This window comes from Colius striatus, chromosome Z, assembly GCF_028858725.1.
Source record: "Colius striatus isolate bColStr4 chromosome Z, bColStr4.1.hap1, whole genome shotgun sequence".
Classification (NCBI taxonomy): domain Eukaryota; kingdom Metazoa; phylum Chordata; class Aves; order Coliiformes; family Coliidae; genus Colius; species Colius striatus.
This window is the reverse complement of record NC_084790.1, coordinates 71,227,547-71,246,612: the sequence shown is the minus strand read 5'-3', so window position 1 is coordinate 71,246,612 and position 19,066 is coordinate 71,227,547. Positions and strand designations below refer to the sequence as shown.

Genomic DNA, 19,066 nt, shown 5'->3' with positions numbered 1-19,066 from the left:
GTAACCTCCACTGAGCCTTTTCTTTAGTAAGTTGCAAAATGTTTTACTGTGGAATCTGGAGAAGTGCTTTTGTTTAGTTTTGTGTTTTGGGATGAAAATTACTCTTTTGTTTTACCTCCACCTAATGCTAATTAATTTTAGGGGGGAAAAAGAAAAAAGAAGGCAGTGATTCTAACACACTTTTAAGATTTGTTTAGAAGGTGTCTATATTTTGCCTTCTTGCTGTAAGTGTGTCTGAGCAGTGAATGCTGTTCACACAGCACAGGGATACGTACGACTTAATAAGCTAGATGTTTTCAGTGGGCAAACTGGCTGAGAGTGTTTTGGTACTGACAGCCTCTGCTGTGTGGACAAGGTGATGTTTGTATTTGCCACTTCTGAAAGTCAAAAAACTTCTGTGTCTGGAACCTTTCAGTAACTTGAATAATTTGTTAAACTGTGGTGAAAGCCTGAAAAGCTTGAATCTGCTACTGAATAACAGGATTTATCTACACTCTCATGATGGTTAAGTATTCCATTCTTTATTCATTAAGAAACTCACTTCCATGTCTTCTGCTCTGCACTTTTTGGAAGAGGCCACACATTTCTGAGGACAGGAGGAAGAAAGAAAAATATCGAGACAGCTTTGAAAAATGCTAAATACAGAACACTGTGAATTAACGTATGGATGTTTTCTAATCTCAGTGTTCAGATAGTCTGAATATATTCAACGGAGTTATCACCTGTAGACAGTAGTAAGTGCAGTCTATGTAAAGAACAAGAGAAAGTTAAAAAAGGAAATGCTGGCATTATAGTTGACAAAAGATATTGCCTGAAAGTGAGAAAACATGTGATCTAACTTCTTAAGAAGTTGGGTAGAGATTTTGCTTTTAGCATGAGCTTTTCTGGATTGCTGTGTTGTCATAGTGAATATGGAAATACATGACATTAATTTATCTTTTTAATATCATGAGCCAGTTCCACATATTTGGCAACTGACAGTCTTTTGGGTAAGACACCTCTTGTGACGCAAAACTTGCAGTACAGACTTTATGGTTGGGTTTTTTGTTGCCATTTGGTTGTGGGATTTTTTTAACTCGTGATTTTCTTGTAGTGTGCTTCATTCTGTTAAAAGAACATGAACTAAAAATACAATTTTTTAGCACTTTTTTTCTGTTATTTTTCGTTTTACTGAATAATTGAGTAAGATTTGGAGATTCATCTATTTCTTCATGTTCAAGTTTTAGGACCAGCCAAGTCATTTTCTGGGTTGCTCCTTTTCTGGTAGAAGGAAACCACGTAGGATAACAAGAGATGATGCCTGTGTGGTGAGACGAGAGGTCTGCTTCATACAAATCTCATTGAAGTAAAGATGTGTTGAATATGGGGATGCTTCTAATGACATCTGCTTTTTAAAGACTGGTTTTTATTGACTAAAACATCATAATGCTGCTTCTGAAGGAATATTTTCTTCCCTAAGCACATGCACCCTGTTGTGAGTACATATAAATTTTACATGTCCCTAAGGTGATGGTTTAAAGAGTTCAATCTGAAGCCAAAGTGATGGTATTTGCTGTTTTCTTTGCACAGTTTGGTGTCTTGCTTCCTCTAACAATCTATGGCTCTTGGTCTCACAGTTGTAGTGCTGGAGCCCTGTATGTCTTTATTGTAATTTGATTCAAAACTATTACCTTGTTTTTGATTAAAATTGTATTAAGATAATATTGTGTTGATATTTGTATAATAACGTAACTGTAGCAAAGTTAGAATTGTTAAATACATGCAAATTTCCTGAAGAATGGTGGGGATGCATAGATGTCATTAATGCTCCTGTCTGTTTTCCTGGAAGTCAAGTTGCTTAAATACAGGTTCTCTTAACATCCTTCAAAGCTGACAAACCGTGCTCCCAGCCATAGCTGGTCTAACCCTCATCAGTCATATTTTGGTTTTGGACACAGGCAGGTTTCCTAGCAGTCCTGGATTCTCTGTCTCTTCTATCTCTGTTATTCTTGGCTTTCTTGGGAGTTCTTGTAAGATCTGAGGAGTGTCAGGGTAACAGAGGAGTTGAAAGCTGAAGATCTCAGTCCATTTTTGGCTTAATTAGAATGACTGAGACATAACAGGGCTTCTATGATTTGTTGTTCTAAAACATAATGTTTCGAAAAAGTTGGGAACTGTTGGTAGGCCAGTAAATGGCTCTGTGAAATAAAGATGTTTTTTATTAAAAGTTTCTGAAGCTTCAAAAGTTAAAACAGTGAAAAACCTTTGAAGTTTTGCTTTGTAAATCCTGTCATGTGTTTGTTACTTGACTTTTCTCACTGCAGTGTCTTGCACAGGTGATTAACAAGTGTCATCATCAGTCCCATGGAGAGAGTGTGGGAGCTATGAAAATCAATGTATGTAGTCAGCAAGTCACTTGGGTATATCAAGTACCTAATTATGAAAATAAAGTGCTGATAACATGCACAGGTCTTGAATTTTGTAGTCTAGCCTACCTATCTCTGTAGTTGTTTTAAAAATTGAAACCCACAAATCACATTCACTGGCAAGTTTTTAGCATACTCATAGTAGTTACTCATAGCTGTGTAATGGCTTCACCTGTGGCTTCTGTAGGAGCATTTTAAATGATTTTACTAAGAAAGCTAGTACATACAGGTTGGGGCTGAATTGAGATGTGGGCAGCAAATATACCTCTACTTGGAGTCATTGAGGTGTTGACCTAGAAATTTTATTTTTGTTAGGTTACTGAAGAGTGTTGTAATACTACAAATATTCCCAAATTTAAAATTTACCTTCATGTTCTCGCAAAGAGTTATTTGAATAATTAAGATACACTTATAAGCTACTTTTCTTCTGTATTTCTGTTGTCCTTAACATTTAGGACCTGCTTACATCAACTACATGCTTGAATAGAGGATTAAATAAATGCTTCTGAACTGGGTGGCAATTGATATGCAGAACGAAGCAGTAAAAGTTATGTGTTGGAACTTTTTTGGGTTTTTTTTTTCTTTTTTGTTTTTTTTTAAAATATAAGTAGGCTGTGACAGTCAGAAGTCCCTTGTAATAGATTAATGTGCTTTGGAATTTGACAGAGTAAACTCAAGTCTATAAAATATATGCAAACACACATATATGAAAGATTGTGGCTCTTTTATGAAAAATTTCCTTAAGGTGACTGTCATGTTATTCTACATAATATATTTCAGTCTGTCTTTCATTTATAATCCAGTAGGTGTTTTCTTTAATCTTTGAGGATTTAGTCACAGTTGTCAAAATAATGAGCTTTTCAAGATGTATTTTTTGTTATTCCTGAACCCTTCTCCCAAGCTGAAGTAATTTTTTACCAGAAGAAACAGTTTAGGTTTACTTTTTTTTTTTTATGTGTGTGAGGGGGTGTTTGTTTTAAAGTTACATTGAAATACTTTTCTTTACTCATAAAACCCAGCAGCATATCAGGTTCGTTAGGGAGCTCCTGCAGTGGGCCACCTGCAAGGCCTCGGTCAAACAAGAAGGCCCAAAGGGTGCCTGCAAACCTTGCAGTGCTTACATGGATGTTAATTTCAGACTCAAGTCCTGGTTGAATTAAAGTTTTTAATTATGTCGTAGCTTTTGGCAAGCTGTGACTAGTTACTCATTTGCCTAGCGTGACTACATGTGTTGTCCAGACAGGCAGCCAGCAGTGGTGTGATCAAAGGAGGAGAATCGGCTTTTGCTTGCAAGCCCTTTGTTTGCAAACCACCCCATCACCTGAGCCCAGCCACCCTCACATCCAGCCCCATATCCGTGGGCTTCTCTGCCAGAAACACCAATGATTACTGGCCCCTTCCGAAGGGTCAGACTGAGGAGGCATGCCCCGGTCTTGAGAGCTAAGTTCTTGTGCTGAGGTGCTGACACTTTGAAGTCCTTGTGGCTCTTCTGCCTCTCTGCACCTCTGCAGAGATACAGGGGCTGTCAGAGAGGTGGCCTGGGCTCCAGTTGCCTGCCTACCTGGCTTTCAGACCCTAGCTCAGAAACCTGTAGCCACTTGTGGAGACATGGAAATGTCCGTGACAGGCTGTTTTGAGAGCTAGTGCAGTCTGCAGGTCAGCTAATTTACTGCAAGGGTGCAATACTGCAAGTATTTATTTAGTATGCAAGTGCTTTGTTATATTGAAACTGCTCACAAACCACAGGCTGCTGGAAAGCCTTTCTCAGCAGAAGCAGAAGAGAGTTTTCTTTCTCCCTTAAGGTACCTACAGCTAAAATGGATGATTATACTTTTGTTTGCTCTGCAAATGGTAATCTGTAAGGAAGCATGCAAGGATCTGAAAACTCTGTCAATAGTGATTGTAGCGACCAATGGCCTCTTGTGAATTTTATTAAATATTGAGTAGCTATGGCCATAGAGATGATGTGGTATAAGCTGATTTGTGGAGGGCTTTGTAACTGGTTGGGTGGGTCAGAGTTTACCTGCACTGTTTTCCTCAACAGAATGAAAGGTGAACCTGCTTCTGCAGAGGGGTTGGATTAGATGATCTCTAAAGGTCCCTTCCAACCCCTGCCATTCTGTGATTCTATGATCTACTTTTACAGCAAAAATAAATCAGTTATATCCTGCTACTACTTGTGGAAAAATCCGATGGGTGGTAGCATAGATAAATGGTAGATCTTCATGGAGTATCTTGTTGAAAAAAAAATTATGTGGAAAGTCAGACTAGATAGCCTTCTCTGTAATAATAAAAAAATTCCAAACTTTTATTTTTGGTAAGCAAAAGTAGATTTGATGTATCTGTTTGTGTCTGCCAGTACAGTGGCAGGTATCAAAATGTTCACTGTTAAAGGATAGTGCAGACACTGTGCCTTTGAAAAGATCCTCTATAAGCACACCCTTTCCTTAGAAACCTGCAATATTGAACTGTTTCCTATAGTTTTGTCTGGCCTGCTTATTTTTGAGCCTTCCATCTTCTGTGCCTTTCAGCATAATCTTCTGGATCAAGAATGGAGTCATCACATGTGCAATGGAGGGTTTTTTCAAATGCACTCTCTTCCCATTTGGATGTGTTCTAACCCTCCTACTGTTGACTTCAGTGAAATCCAGTTTAGAGCCTCAGTGACTTTCATTTTAAAAAAATGCTGTCCCTCTAAAAGCAGTTGGGTGAACAGTAAGAAGTACATATACTCAATACAGGCTGATGTAACAGTATTGTTACATGTTTAGAATTAGGTTACCTAGAATTATGTTACGATAAATGCATCACGTGCCCTGTTGTGATTGCTTCAAAGTTGCCCACTGCTCTCCTTTGATTACACCAAAGTGAGTATGAAGATGCAAGGTTTTGTGGTAAATATCCAGATGGTCTTGTTCTAAGCTTGTGCATAATGTGTTATTCAGTAATGCAGGAGGGTGTTGAAACTGCTTTATATGGGTTTAGGAAAGCTAATTGTGGGGCTGACTGGTGTTCTTTCACAGTTTTTCTTCTGAAAAACCCATGTCCATCCCATGCCAGCGTAAGAGGGCTTTCAGACTCAACCCCAGATCAATAATTGCTACTGCAGTGTAAACGTTCAATAGGTTTGTACTGAGTAGTTACCAGCCAGCTTGGAATAGAGGAAATACATTGAGTCTGAGAAGAGTTGATGTGTGTGCTTTAATGTTTTTTTAAGTGCAGCATCAGGATCATGGCTCATTCGATGCAAATATATCGGTTCTGCTTTCTATCAGAAACAGTCTGCCCTGGTAGTCTGGGAAATAAAAGCCAAACTTTTTGGGGAGTATTCATTATAATTTTCATATCAAAACTTGCCTTTCAGGTTTACATCGTAATGATGTCAAACTCTGTGTCTTATCTCTTTACAGAAAAGACGTGTTTCTGACAGCTCTCCGGTTCCAGGGGTGTGAGGAAGGCCCCAAGGGGTGGCAGGTATGTACAGTGAAATTAGGAGTACCCCCCACAGCAAGGGGGCTGTGATGAGTTCATGGTGTCTGTGTTGCAGACATCTTTGGTAGTAAAACAAATAAATACATGTGAAGGATACTAGGAACTTAACTTAGAGTGAAAAATAAAAATAAAGATTTAATGATAAGCTTGATTTATTACTTTGTTTTTCTTCAAGATATTTCCCAAGGAACTTATAAAGGGTATTTTTTCCACTCTGGAGCATACTGTATGTTTGTGTGTGCTTTAGTTACTACTGGAAGGTTCAGTTCAGGATTGCAAGTCTCCTGTGTTTATACAGTTCATGTGTCTGAGAGGGTACAGAGCTTGCTTTTAGAGACATTTGAATCTTTGAAAGTGTTTCTGGACACCTAGAATAGTTTGTTTGTTTTTTTTTTTTTTAAAGCATATGTTCCTGTTTATTTTGACATGAAGTACTTTTGCAAATACTATTAGACATGCCAGTAGTCAAAGTTATTTGAAGATGCCTATTGTGTTCTTACAAGCCCGCAAAGAGATAAGGAGGAAGCTTAGCAATATTTTTAATTGTGAGAGTATGTGTAAGTGGGAGAGGAAGATGGATTTGGAGTTTCAGAGACTTTATTTCTTAGTAATTTGACAACATTGATACTGATTTGGTCCAGGATCCATATCTGAGAGAACCTAGTGAGCCTGAAAAGGATCTTAAAACACATTTTTCCTGTGTGCAACTTGTAAATTTTGGTTTCTGGATAGCACAACATCAAGTTGACACAAGGTGCTAACAGACCAGCTGTGGTTGGGTCCCACTGATAATCCATGTAGTTTTATATTAATAATTTCTGTTTAATTTTCTTCTATGCAGCCAGGCTGAGGACCCATAATAGTGTCTACCATCTGGTAGCTCAGAGATTGACTTGTCCAAGGCCAGAGTTATCTTCATTTTCCACAAAGAGACACAAAGCAACCAGAAATGATAATCTGAAAAATAAGAATTTTAACCTCCTATTTATCTTCTTGTAATTTTACTTTTTTTTTTTCATAATACTTTGTCTTCTTGTAATGTTTGCCCCATAAAAATGCATAAAGAACAGGAGTGTGAGTTGGGAAGAACTGTCTAAGTATTCCACTGAAGATTATAAATGTTCTCTATTTTAAGATCAAGCATTAGTTTCCTGAGTACTACTTGATGGCATGTTTATCATGCAGAATCAGGAAAATAGTACATTTATGCCTTCACAGAAGGTTTCAGCCTAAAACTGGGGAAATTCAGCTTCCTCAGAATTTTTATCCTTTTCTAGCCTAGTGCACCTCCTCCAGCAAGCTTTGTGGAGGTGATAAAGACCACAAAGTACTTTTGGTTACAGTTTGAAATTTAAATTGTCCCATGTGTGTTAGTCATAAAGAGCTGCTGGTCTGTTAGTTTGAGGTTTTTACTTACCTCAACAGGAAATCAGTTCATATGTATTGTAGAATATGAAAATGATTGTAAAAATGATGTTTTTCATAAGGTAGTCTGAAAATGATACCATCCTTGAGTTTTTTGGGGGTTGAGAACTAAAGCAAGTCTATATCCAGCCTCTCCATACTGGTCTAAGATAAACAAATTATCTAAATAAAACTGAACAATCAAGGGTAAATTGTACACTTCTTACTGTGTAATTTTGGTTACAATTCCTATTTTTGGAAACAGAACTTTGGACAAATTGAAAAAAATCAGACTTAAGCAAAATTTCACAGTGGGAGTTCTGTGGTTTGTTTTTTTTCATCTATGAAGCCTTAAAATCTTTGTTATCAAATACACATCAATAAACATTGAAGGAGGTCTGCATTCTGTTAAAGCTTTCAAAAACCTTTGAAGAAAGTTATTTTGGGAGAACTTACAATTTATGCTTTCTGACAGATTAATCCTTTAAGCCACCCCCTCTTTCTGCTGGAGGAAACAATTTGCTCATAAATTTGTCTGTCTCTGTGACTTGAGATTCATATCCCTCATCATAGTAACTTAAAAGTTTTATAAAGGCATAATTGATTTTTCTTTAAATCTAAAAATGAGAGGACAGGCTGTCTGGGGAACCTGCCATGGTTCTCCTTGTGTCAGGAAGGGGAAGGTGCCTTACAGTCAATTGTCACTTGCTCTGAGATTCTGGTTTGCTGTACCTGAACAGTTGAGTGGTCTGAAAGCGATTTCATGGAGAGGTAGGGAAGTATAAATATTAGAAGGTCTTCCTTCTAGCCCAAAGGAAAGTGATCTATATATTTTTCTGTCTGGCAGCCTCACTGGGGCTTGTGTCACCTGTGGTCATGCCATTGCGTGCTGCTTGTGTTGGGGAGGACAAGGTGGGAGCAAAAAGCACAGAGTAGGTGGGGGATTTCAGGAAAAGATAACTCCAGGGAGGAAACTGAATGCAACACAAAATTGGAAGAAAATGATGTGCACACTGGGTGTGCCTGGGGAATCATGAAGAGAATGACAGGATTAGGCCAGGAGGGCTGGTGCTCATTGGGCTTTCTGCAGGGAGAGGCTGGGTATTCTGTGACGGTAACAGTTGTTTCTTGTGGATCATGAGGATCCCAGCAACAATGCTGACTTCTGCATCTTGTCGGTACATTCTCCTACAGCTGAAGATAAAAGTAGATCCATTTAGCAATTTGTGTAATACTGAGCAGAATTCAGAAGTTACACAATGCAACAAAGTATTTATTAGAAGAAAAAAAGCTTTCAAAACCAAGGTTGCAAAACTAGGCATTTCCTAACTTTGGAATTCCAGAATTTAGTTAGATATCTTGTGCAACTATCACATGTACGAGATGAATCCACTTGGATCCAGCTTTATCATACTGACTGGGGAAGAAGACCTTGATCTCTGGGGTTTTGATTTTGCAAAATTAGTGTAGTGCTGATAAGGATGGCTGACTGCATCTGTGAAAGGAAATTTCGTGCTCACAAATACCTTGTCATGCTTTGATATACCTCTATGTCTTGGCGGATGAGAAAGTCAGTCATCTTTCCATTGTTAGTTTTTCAGCGTCTGCCATTGTAGGGCTATCATTTTGCTGTTTTCTAGAAGGTGGACAGGGGCACTGTTTGTTTGATGCCCATTGACACTGGGAATGTGAGAGCCAGATGTTTTTTCTGTCTTAGTAACAGTCAAGGTATAGCACCACAACTTCCTGCTTTCCTAAGTTATGTTAGTATTCCCTTATTAGCATGTGGGCAGCCTGATTTTTTTTTTTTCATAACAGTTTAGGTTTTCTATCCTTTGAGAGAACAGAAGCTTGTCTCTTCCCATTTCTCTGCCTGTGCACTAAAATTAGTCATGTCAATGGGAATGTTCAAAGCTCTGAACTTCCAGCTGTGCTCTGACAAACTGACAGGATTGTTGATTGTTCTTCTGTAGTTGCCCTGTTTTAGTTGCCATAAATACAAGTATTACGGAAGACTCATGCAAGCTGTGTATATATGTATTATTTTGCTTCAGTTTGTCATTATAAATTGATTTTTAAGTCATAGCAGCCAAGTACCTAAATTAAAATTACTAGTTTTAGCATACTTCAGAAAATTTTCAGCAGTATTACAGAAAACAGAAAAGTAGACCTGTGGTCACTTGGATTACATTTACATTTACTTGGATTACAGTTTAATTATGTAATTAAGTGTTTCAGGTTTCTTTTTGCTTTATTTCTTGAATGTTCTTGTTTTCAAGAAAATTGAGGCTCATTTTTAGGAGTATAACCTAAAGCATTAGGAGACCTAACTTTTTAGAAGTACAGAGCACTCAAATCTAATCAAAGCCAGTAAACACTGATGAAACTGAGTTAAGTTGGAAATTAGGCCACTGTCTGGGCCTTCCCCCCTCCCTTCTACCCCTTCTGTTATATAAAACCAGGTTCATATTAGATTATGGATGACTTCCCAGTGGATGTCGGTAAAAGAGTTATCTCACATAAATTTCAACACAGGGAAGGGAGAGGGAGGGAAAAGGATAATTACATTAAAGGCTAAATTAAAGGACAAACTCTTGAGTGCATTTTCATCTCTATTTAAACTAATAGGAATGAGAACAAAGTGAATACTTTCTGTGGCCAGAGCAATTTCCCAGCCACACAGCAAAGCAGACACTAACTAACCCAACCACATCTTTTATCTCCTTCAAAAGGTAATGTCTTTCAGGTTTTTTTGTCATTTTACATTTTCTAAGGTAGGTGAGCTATGCAAGGAGTGTAACTATGGCTGTAGGAGACCCAGGGTTTTTCTTTACAAGGGTACAGATTTGCTAGTCCTATTTGTGTGGGTATTTTTCTTAGTACACAAAAGATGTGAGAATAAAAAAGAACTTTTTTCTTAACCTTGCCTGTGATTATTTCAGTATACAAGTTTGAATGTATTTGTTCATCTTCTACGTGACCATGTTAGTTCTGTGTTTGTAGCAGATGCTCTGATTGCACTTCCCAGAGGTTTTTATGCCTGCTTAAACCTGGGGCCTCTGACTCCCAAAGAGGTTATCAGCATCACCCTTGTCCTTAGAGATTTCCTTACTGCAGCTTCACCCCAGTTTTTCTCTTGTGCCTTCCTCAAGTGCTGCTGCTTTCCTCCTGAATGCTGCTGAAGATTTTATAACCTTCCCTTGCCCTTCCTGCTAGATAACTCCTTAGGTTGTGATGTGTCTCTTAGTAGTGTCATGCTGGTGTCTGAGACGACGGCATGGTCTAAATTTAGCATCTTTTGTGCCCATTTCTCCTGATAAATACTTAAATAAGTATTGACTTAGGAGTGGTTGTAGGAAGACAGAAGCAATAGAGACGTGGAAGTTGCAGTAGAAAGCAGTGCGTGGTTTTGATTGCAGAGGACAGAGCCTTCTCTAGGCCTGAGATGAATTGGCTCAGAGGCAGAGTGACTTTCATAGAACCTTCTAAAAATTTCAGTATTTAGTCATTTTATCCCTTTATTTTTGTACAGAGTGCATTTGCTCACTCTTTCTGTAGCTATATTTCTACCCCAGCACACTGTGAGGATATTAGTAGCATGAAAAGTCTTTCTTAAGATTACACTTCTGTTTGTGAATCCTCTAAAGAATGGCAGGATGCTCAAGGTAAATGCTGCATTTCTCATGGCCATTACTCTTTGAACTTGATCCTGATGATTTTTGTTATGAGAAGTGTGATTTTCTTAGACTCACTATTAAAAGTAACAAAATATATAAATTAGAGTTGGATTTTGTGCATTAAACGTAAGTGGTAGTTCAAGATATTTGTACTTGGCATTGTAGATGGAAAATATGCAATAACTGAAAGTAATCATTTCAATGTAATATGTGGCTTGTTTTTAAGAATTGTGTTTTCACACATTAATGTATTCTTTATCTGAATTAAGCTATGCAGATAGCCTAGAAGTATTGCAAAACCAGTGCCTACAATGTGCTATTTTTGGCAGTACTTGATTTGCTTTCTCTTTTACTTCTTGCTCCACTCCTCTCCACAGCACCATTTATTTCTACAACGAAAGAGAAGAATGCTCTTAGTCGCTCTTCTCAGCAGCTCTGCAGCCTGTGGAGAGTGTGGGCAGTCTCTGTGTGCAGCATCCTGGAAAATGTGCGTTCCCTTGAAGTGATCTGCTGAAGAGCACGTACTTGTACTTGCTTGCCTTGTTGTACTGCTCCCAAGGTCGGAAATGCCTGGTGTCTAATACTTCTTGGGCTTTGCGTTTCTTCTGGTAAAGAAACACTACCTGCTAGAGCTATCCAAGGAGCTCTGAAGAGCAAGGACACTGAAGATGGCTCTGTATGCTTTTTATGCAGTTTGGGGTCTGTTACTGGAGGTGGCAGTAGCACTTGGCCCAGTACCAAGGATCACTTGGGACCATAGAGGTAAGAGACATAACTTAAGTAGGGACATTGCTACAACCTCAGGCTTTCTGTGGGATCTGAAACTTGTTGAGGCTGTATGTTCTTCCAACCCACTTGAGTGAGTTTGATTAGATGTTACTGGCTTTCCTCTGCTTATGAGGTGCTCAGGACCAGAATATTTTAAAGTGACTCAGGCACTGGGTTGCCTGGTTTCAGCTGCTTCAAGCAGTTCTGCTTTTTAAAGGAGGAATTTTGAATTTGGCTTTTTGAGCTGAAGCATCGTGCAGCCAAAGCTTGCTTTAAGAGAATATTTTGTTTTAATAAAATTATTTTTACTTTGAGTCTGAACATCTTAGCAAAATACACCTCACTTCATACTATTTCTTGTGCTTTGTCAGACTAAGATATATTTTTGACCCTAAGCCGTCCATCCTGTGCACTAAATAAATGACCAGGTGAAGAAAAGATAAGAATTTTACTCTCTTCTGACAGAATCATATGGTGCCTAGAGTTTAAACAATCTTTCACAGAGCACCATTTTCCCCCTGTTTAAAGTGGCAGCAACTATTCATAACCTCTCAATATAATTAGCCAGAGTCAGCAAATGTGGCACGAGGTAATAGAAATCAGTGAATCCTTTAGCTTTTGATTTAATAATTTAGCCTAGGTCTGAATAGTACTCTAGAGCAGGACTGTAGAGTAGCTATCTGTTGCTCCACATCCCCAAACCTCCCACCCCAATCCATCTGTAGATTGATGCCTCCATCCACGTGTCACAGATCTTTTCATTTTTACAAGGTTTTATGTCTGTGTCCTCCTTTACTACTAGTTAGTTAGCAACAGCAGCTTACCAAAGTGTGATGTAACTGGAAAAAACCCAAACAAGTTTATGGGAAGTATGAAGAAGCAACCCCAAATAAGGATGTTAAATACTGAGCAGTTACAGCGTAGGAAAAGATAGATGGAGATTAAGAATGTAGTCACAACAAGCAGATTTATAAGATTATTATGGGACTGTTTTTCCTGTTTATTGGTATAGCAATTAGTGAGTTGCTGATGTAGCTTTTCAAAAAGAATGGTCTGGACAAGGCTTGTAGATTCAGCTTACACTGCTTGATCCTCCTATCTTGTATAATAGTTAAAATTTGGCAAGTTGCTATTAAACGATATTACAGCAATATGCTACAGACCCACATCTAAATTACTTAAAATAAATGGAATTTAGTTTCACTCCTGATGTTTCTCCCTGTCTCTGTCTGCTAAAGGTGGATGCATTTAAATATGGGAAGCCTACTTTCAACAGGAGGGGGAATTTAGTTCAGTGAAGAAAGGAATGTGTGATGTTGTATGAACCAGTTCAGCCACTCAGGGAAAAAATTTCCTGCTAGTTAAAAGATTTGAAAATGACATGCTTGAGATTCTAGTTTAAAATGAACTAGAGTTTCTGGAGTGTTTATGTTGAAAACGTACAATTTCTAAGGTTAGAACTGGGACAAACTAAATATTGTTTTTATGCCTGTATCTTAAAAAGCCACACAATCTTTTGGTAGATTCTTGCACAAAATATGGTCTCCCAGTTTTTCAATCATTTTTCCATTTGTAGTTGTACAAGCAGAAACAAATATTCTTGTACTTAGTCATTTTGTGTCATCTTTCTCCAAGCCAATTTGTTCCAGTCTGCATGCTTCCTCATTCCACTGCCTTTTCCCCCTGTGTTTCCCTCCTTCTTTCATCTTCATTTTCATTGAGATTTCCCCCTCATGTTATTTCTTTGCATCATGTGCATTGCTTCTCTGGCCTCTACTTCAAAATCAACTTCTTGATCCTCTGTAAATGGTTCCATTTTGGCTTCTGTGTCCTCTTTCTGCTATGATAGTCTGCTGAAGCATCATGCAGGATTTGTTCTGAGATTTGTTTGGGGCCATTGCAAGGAACATGCTGACCATCCTAATTTCGACAGTAGGTGGTTACATGGAAGTGAAAAGGTGAGGAAGGACCTGGAAGTGGATATGTAAAATGTAAAGCTGCAAGAAAGAAGAGAAATAATACATAGAAAAACAGAAGGAAGATGTCATTTATAAGAATCACTATGAGAGGAAATATTTAGGCATTTGAAACTGAGCAAGAAAGTGGTGACCAGTGATTTTGATATTGATGGAAGCTACTGTTTCTGCTGAACTAAGCTTCTGAGGCTGAGGGGTCTCTGCTCTGTTAGGTTGTCTGGACTAACCTTTGTTCTTTTCAAGATATCCAACAGCTGTTAGATAACTTAGAAAAATAGTACATGAACTTGACCCCGAGTGTTTCTTCATGTGGTGCTGTTTTTTTAAAATTTCAACAGAGGTCCAGCTAATACATTTTCATGAATCAGAAGTGTCCAACTATTCAACCTTGCTGTTAAGTGAAGACAAAGATGTTCTGTATGTAGGAGCCAGAGAAGTGATCTTTGCATTAAACTCTGTGAATATCGCTGAAAAGCAGCACGAGGTATGCATTTTAATACATTATCCTTGATGTAAAAATGATTCTCTAAATTTCCTGATGTGAATAGCAATACACTTTAGGTGGTAGGTACCTAAAAGAGAAAATACTCTGTGAGTTACTCCAGTGTTATTTCTGGAAGATGCTATAAAGTAAAACAGCATCAGATGAGAGGAAGAAAGAGATTGGATATAAACAAGCAGTTGGAGCTCTCCATATGTATTTTCTTCTTGGCAACAAGATACTGGACTGGAGGAACTTTGAGCATCATCTGTAGTGATGGTTCTTATACATTTTTATTATCAGGAGTGGGCCATCTTCTGTCAATCAAATACAAAACAAGCAAGGTTGGAGCTTGTTCCGAAATATTGGGCTTCAGCCATGTAATTCAAATGAAAGAAAGCTCTGTCCTTTTGATTTCAGCTTCTGTTTTGTGTCTCTAGGTGTGTCAGCATAGCAAGTGGTGGTGCAGACAGGTCTAATCCAGCTTGCTCAGTGAAGAGCTCTGGGTGTACTGATGCTGGCTTCTGACAGTAGCTTAGTCCATGCAGAAGTGTGCTACGATTGTATTGCTTCCAGTCCTTCATAGCCTCCTGCTTCTCATCCCATTAGCAGCACAGGCTGACACTTAAGAGCCACAGTATGGAATCCCACTCAGGATGTTCTGGAAGATGCTCATACGATTTTTAATTTCCACAAATGTTCATGGGTGGTGTTGGGGATAGTTTCACCAACACATAAAACTTGTTTCATTAGTGCATGTAACCATCAGGATTGTACTTCTCCCTTGGTCCAGTAAATTTTCCTTGATTCCCCACCCGGTGTTTTCCATTCAAATGTGAATGAAATTGAGAAACATTTAAAGTAGTTAGAATTGCGTTTCTCCAATGCATATAGTAATGGAAACTTTATTAGCAATTTGAGGAGAAAAGTCCTGAGGAACTCAAAAGAAAATAGCAGTGGTTTAGCCTCTCTTAGGGAACATGAATTTGGAAGCGTCACCTCCCTAGGAGAGAATGGCTTTGAACCTTTGAAGCTACTTGCAAAATGGCTTGCATTTGCTGCGGATAGACTTAGGATTGCCTTTCTTTGTGTGCTACTGGAAAATTTTCAGACCTTGCATGGAATTAAAGTGCTTTGAATGTGCCTTTTTCTTGGTTGTTTTTTCACTTAGTTACACTGGAAGGTCACAGAAGATAAAAGAACTAAATGTGCAGTCAAGGGCAAATCAGAACAGGTATGTAGTTTTATTGAACTTTGAGAAAGATGTTACACATTCACTTCAAGAGGATTGATGTTAAAAGAAGAAAGGCTTCAACTGTTTGAAATTAAAATTTTGAAATAATCATCCAAATTCTTTAATTAACTTGAGCTTTAGAAACTGCAGCATGCCTAGTCTTTTTTTCTTTAATTCTTAGTTTATTATTTCTTGCTGGTGAATATTATTTGAATGTTTGAAAATCTGAACACACCCTGATGTGTGCTTAAGGTTACAAGTCTTTATCTTAAAATGATAAGCCAGAGTTACTTTCACTGGAGTAATTGATAGCAACTAGTGTGTTCTGTTATTGCAATAATTCCTCCTGAGCATTTGATTTTACAGGATGACTGATAATTTTGTTTGCTTTGCTGTAACGATGTAGGGTTATTAATAAACAGCAGTACTGTTTCAGCAGTGTGTTTTTTCACTAAGCATATCCTTGTTGTGGTGCTCGTTGCCTGTGCCCCATGTGGCAGCACCTTGCTGGTGTGACTGCTCAGACAGCTTCCCAGCACCAGAGCAGCCTGGGCTCTTGCCAGCTCAGCAGTGCAGCCAGCTCAACCTCTGGCATCCCTCAGTGTTTCTGGGAACCATGAACTCCTCACAGCTGCCAGTGCCCACACTGGCTTACTTCTTTTGCCTTTCAGTGGAGATGGTATACTTGGTGGTTAATTCTGTATGGATGCACTGTTCTCCACTGTGTAGCAACACTTTCTTCAGTGGTACAGTAAAGTGAGGGTTGACTGGGCCAGACTGGTTGACGGATGGGCTTTTAGGACAGGTTGAAAAGTGGAGGTCTGCTAGCCCTGAGATTATAAAATCAGGCCTACCCTACACTTGCAGGGATTTGACTTTGACGTCTCTGAACTGCAGCCCTTTAGCTTTACACTGTTATAAAATCCCAGGTGCTGCACCCAGGACAGATACACGTCCTGCATTCATGGAGTTTCTCAAGGTGGGAGTGTGCTTCCTTTCCCTCGGCTCAGCTTAGTGCCTTTCCTTTAACTGAAAACCATCCATACATTATCCAAACATGAGCTGTGGTGGGAAGGCTGCTTCCTTCTCCTTGTCTGTCTTGTCAGGATGCACTCAGTGTTATTTGATTTCTTCAGCTAGAGTTGCTAGTAGTAACATTTACATACAGCTGCGATGAGTATTAGAGATGTGGGTTTCTCTCACATGCATGTGCACACAGTTCAGCAGATGGCATGCACATCACCACCAGTCCTCTGCAGAAGTCATTGGTGTTAATTAGAATGGATTAGACCCTGTAACTGCTTTACCAGAACTCCAAACTTCTCTTCCTTCTTTTTTGTTTGGTTGTTTCCTGACCCTAGTTTAGCAAGTCACACTACCAGCCATACTTTTTCCTCACTCTACTCATAACCTTTTGCTAGACACATTTATGTTGTAGCTGTTATGTTTTGCATATCACAACAGTTTGAAAAAGATTGAAGTCTTAAGCCATTACTGCTATTTCTTAGACTAAAGTGGGCAGTCCTCTACCCCACATATTGTCACTGTGCTGTCACATAAAGGCATCAAAAGGCCTTTATGCAGCTGTTCAAGGACCTGATCTGTCAGAAAACAGATGTTCCTCTTTCTCCCCCCAGTTTTCTGCCATATCAAACCGTCTAGTCACAGAAATGCCTCATTTGACTCATAAGAGAGAACAGTAAGGACAGGGCTTGTATTTAAGTAGTTTATGGAACTACAGTACTATGGAGGCATCTGACTGTACACCAGCAAGAATTAAGGGGTGATGTTGGTACCAGATATTTTCTTCCTTCTAAGTGTGTTAGCATTTCTTTTTCTTGGTTATTACTTTGAAATGCTATGGTGTCCTTTATTCAGGGCTTTGCTTGAACAATGTGTTCTGTTTCGGAGTAAAAGGAATCAAGAAAATACCTTGGATGAAAAAGGAATTGATACTAAGGATTAAAAAAAAAATGACAAAGCAATGTAGCTAATTTAATGGTATTAGAGTTTTTTTTTTTTTTCTCAAGAAACAGCCTGGACTATCACTTACTGTTTCATTTGGGCTTACCAAGGGATGGCAAAGTCTCCTTGTTTAACTAGTTGTTGCCAAGGATTGATTGTCTCTTTGAAGTTTGTGCTTTCATAGAAGGACTTGAGATGCATCCTTGTGAGCATATGATCGTGCTACTTTGATAAGTGAACCTGAGGCAGCTGCATGCTACTAGGTGTAGGAACCAGGTGCTGCAGGACTAGAGCTCATGGAGACCTTAAGAGAGATGGGTATCCATCTGGTGTGATATGACATAAGTAGCGGCAACAGACAATCTGATAGGACCACATTAATTGTTCATTTATGTTGGAGTGTGGAAGCTGTGGTTTATCAGACTGGTCCTTTCTCATCCTCTATTACAGACAGAGTGTCGTAATTATGTGCGTGTCTTGCAACAGCTGAACGATACGTTCCTGTACGTGTGTGGAACCAATGCATTTCAACCAACGTGTGACTATCTGGTGAGGATGTGCATGTGTTTTGATACAGTAAGAACTGCACCTTAGCTCATTTGAACAGTGAATTAGTCTCCATTTCCAAAGACTATTGCAATTTCGGTGCCAGTTGCAATGTTTGGAGCATTTATTATGCTGCCCCACAGTAATGGCAGAGTATAGGAATAGACCATAGTGTTCCTTTTTCAAAGCACTTAGTGGATTATTGATTTATCTTGTTTAACCGTGGATTTATTTTTCTCTTAGATTTCGTGATTTTTGTGTGTATTGTGCATTAGCATAAAAACAGATTCTGAAACTGAAATGACATTCCTTATGACTTCCATTCACCACTGAATCTCCCTGAAGTTTCTCAAGTTCCTGTCTCTGATTGTCTCTGCTCCTGTGTCACAGCTTCATAGTGCTGAATGTTTCACAGTGAAGTATTGGCATAAAGTCAAAACAGCTTTTGCTTGCCGATGAGTCTTGTATCAGTGCAGCTCTTAACATTTCTGAAATTGAGAAATCTTGTAATTGTTTGTTCTTTTTTTCTTCCCTGCCTGCAAGTCTGCCTGTCATCACCTCTGGAACGCTGCCAGAAGTCATTGCCCTTGGCCTCCAATGTCTTCATTACACAGTATCATTGTTTGCTTCCCCAGTACTGTGTCTACAGTTCTCCATCATCTTCCCAAACCTCATTCCCTGGGTTTTTAAGTGATTTATAAAGTAGCTGCCAAAGTACACAGCTGCTTTTTAGAATTTAGTTGGATTATGTCACATCTCACAAATTTAACATATCTCAAAAATTGTTAAATCCCCTTCAGGCAGCCTTCTTGTTTTCTAACACCCTCATTTTTATTCAGACTAATTCAACAATTGGTAGCTCATGCTATATTTGAATTATCTTCTCCGTCTTTCCTACTGTCTGGCTTTTTGATGTACTCTTTCTTGAGATCTGCCTGGACTTAACTTTTCATTTTCTATTCCTGCTTTCACAAATCATAGTATCACATTTCCTTTCCAGACTTGATAAGTCTGCTGGAATCAATAAGATTTTTCTGAAAACTCATAAGGCTTTTATAGTCTTGGGAAAAATGCTTTTCATGCTGAAGGTTGATGGTAATATTGTTGATGCCTTTGGA

At 38.7% G+C, this 19,066-nt stretch overlaps 1 protein-coding gene across 5 annotated transcripts in view; it reads left to right on the top strand.

Annotated features, from left to right (window-relative positions):
- Nucleotides 1–19,066, top strand: part of SEMA4D (semaphorin 4D) — an 84,492-nt gene that overhangs the window by 51,618 nt on the left and 13,808 nt on the right. For 4 of the 5 annotated variants that reach the window (XM_062017747.1, XM_062017746.1, XM_062017744.1 and 1 more), the window contains 5 exons: nucleotides 5,816–5,879; nucleotides 11,356–11,740; nucleotides 14,061–14,206; nucleotides 15,375–15,437; nucleotides 17,853–17,951. In XM_062017747.1, the coding sequence (XP_061873731.1) occupies nucleotides 11,647–11,740; nucleotides 14,061–14,206; nucleotides 15,375–15,437; nucleotides 17,853–17,951 (402 nt within the window). In that variant the 5' untranslated portion in view covers nucleotides 5,816–5,879; nucleotides 11,356–11,646. Of the gene's footprint in view, nucleotides 1–5,815; nucleotides 5,880–9,993; nucleotides 10,034–11,355; nucleotides 11,741–14,060; nucleotides 14,207–15,374; nucleotides 15,438–17,852; nucleotides 17,952–19,066 lie in introns of those variants that run through there. The other variant, XM_010199429.2, reaches the window with a different exon arrangement.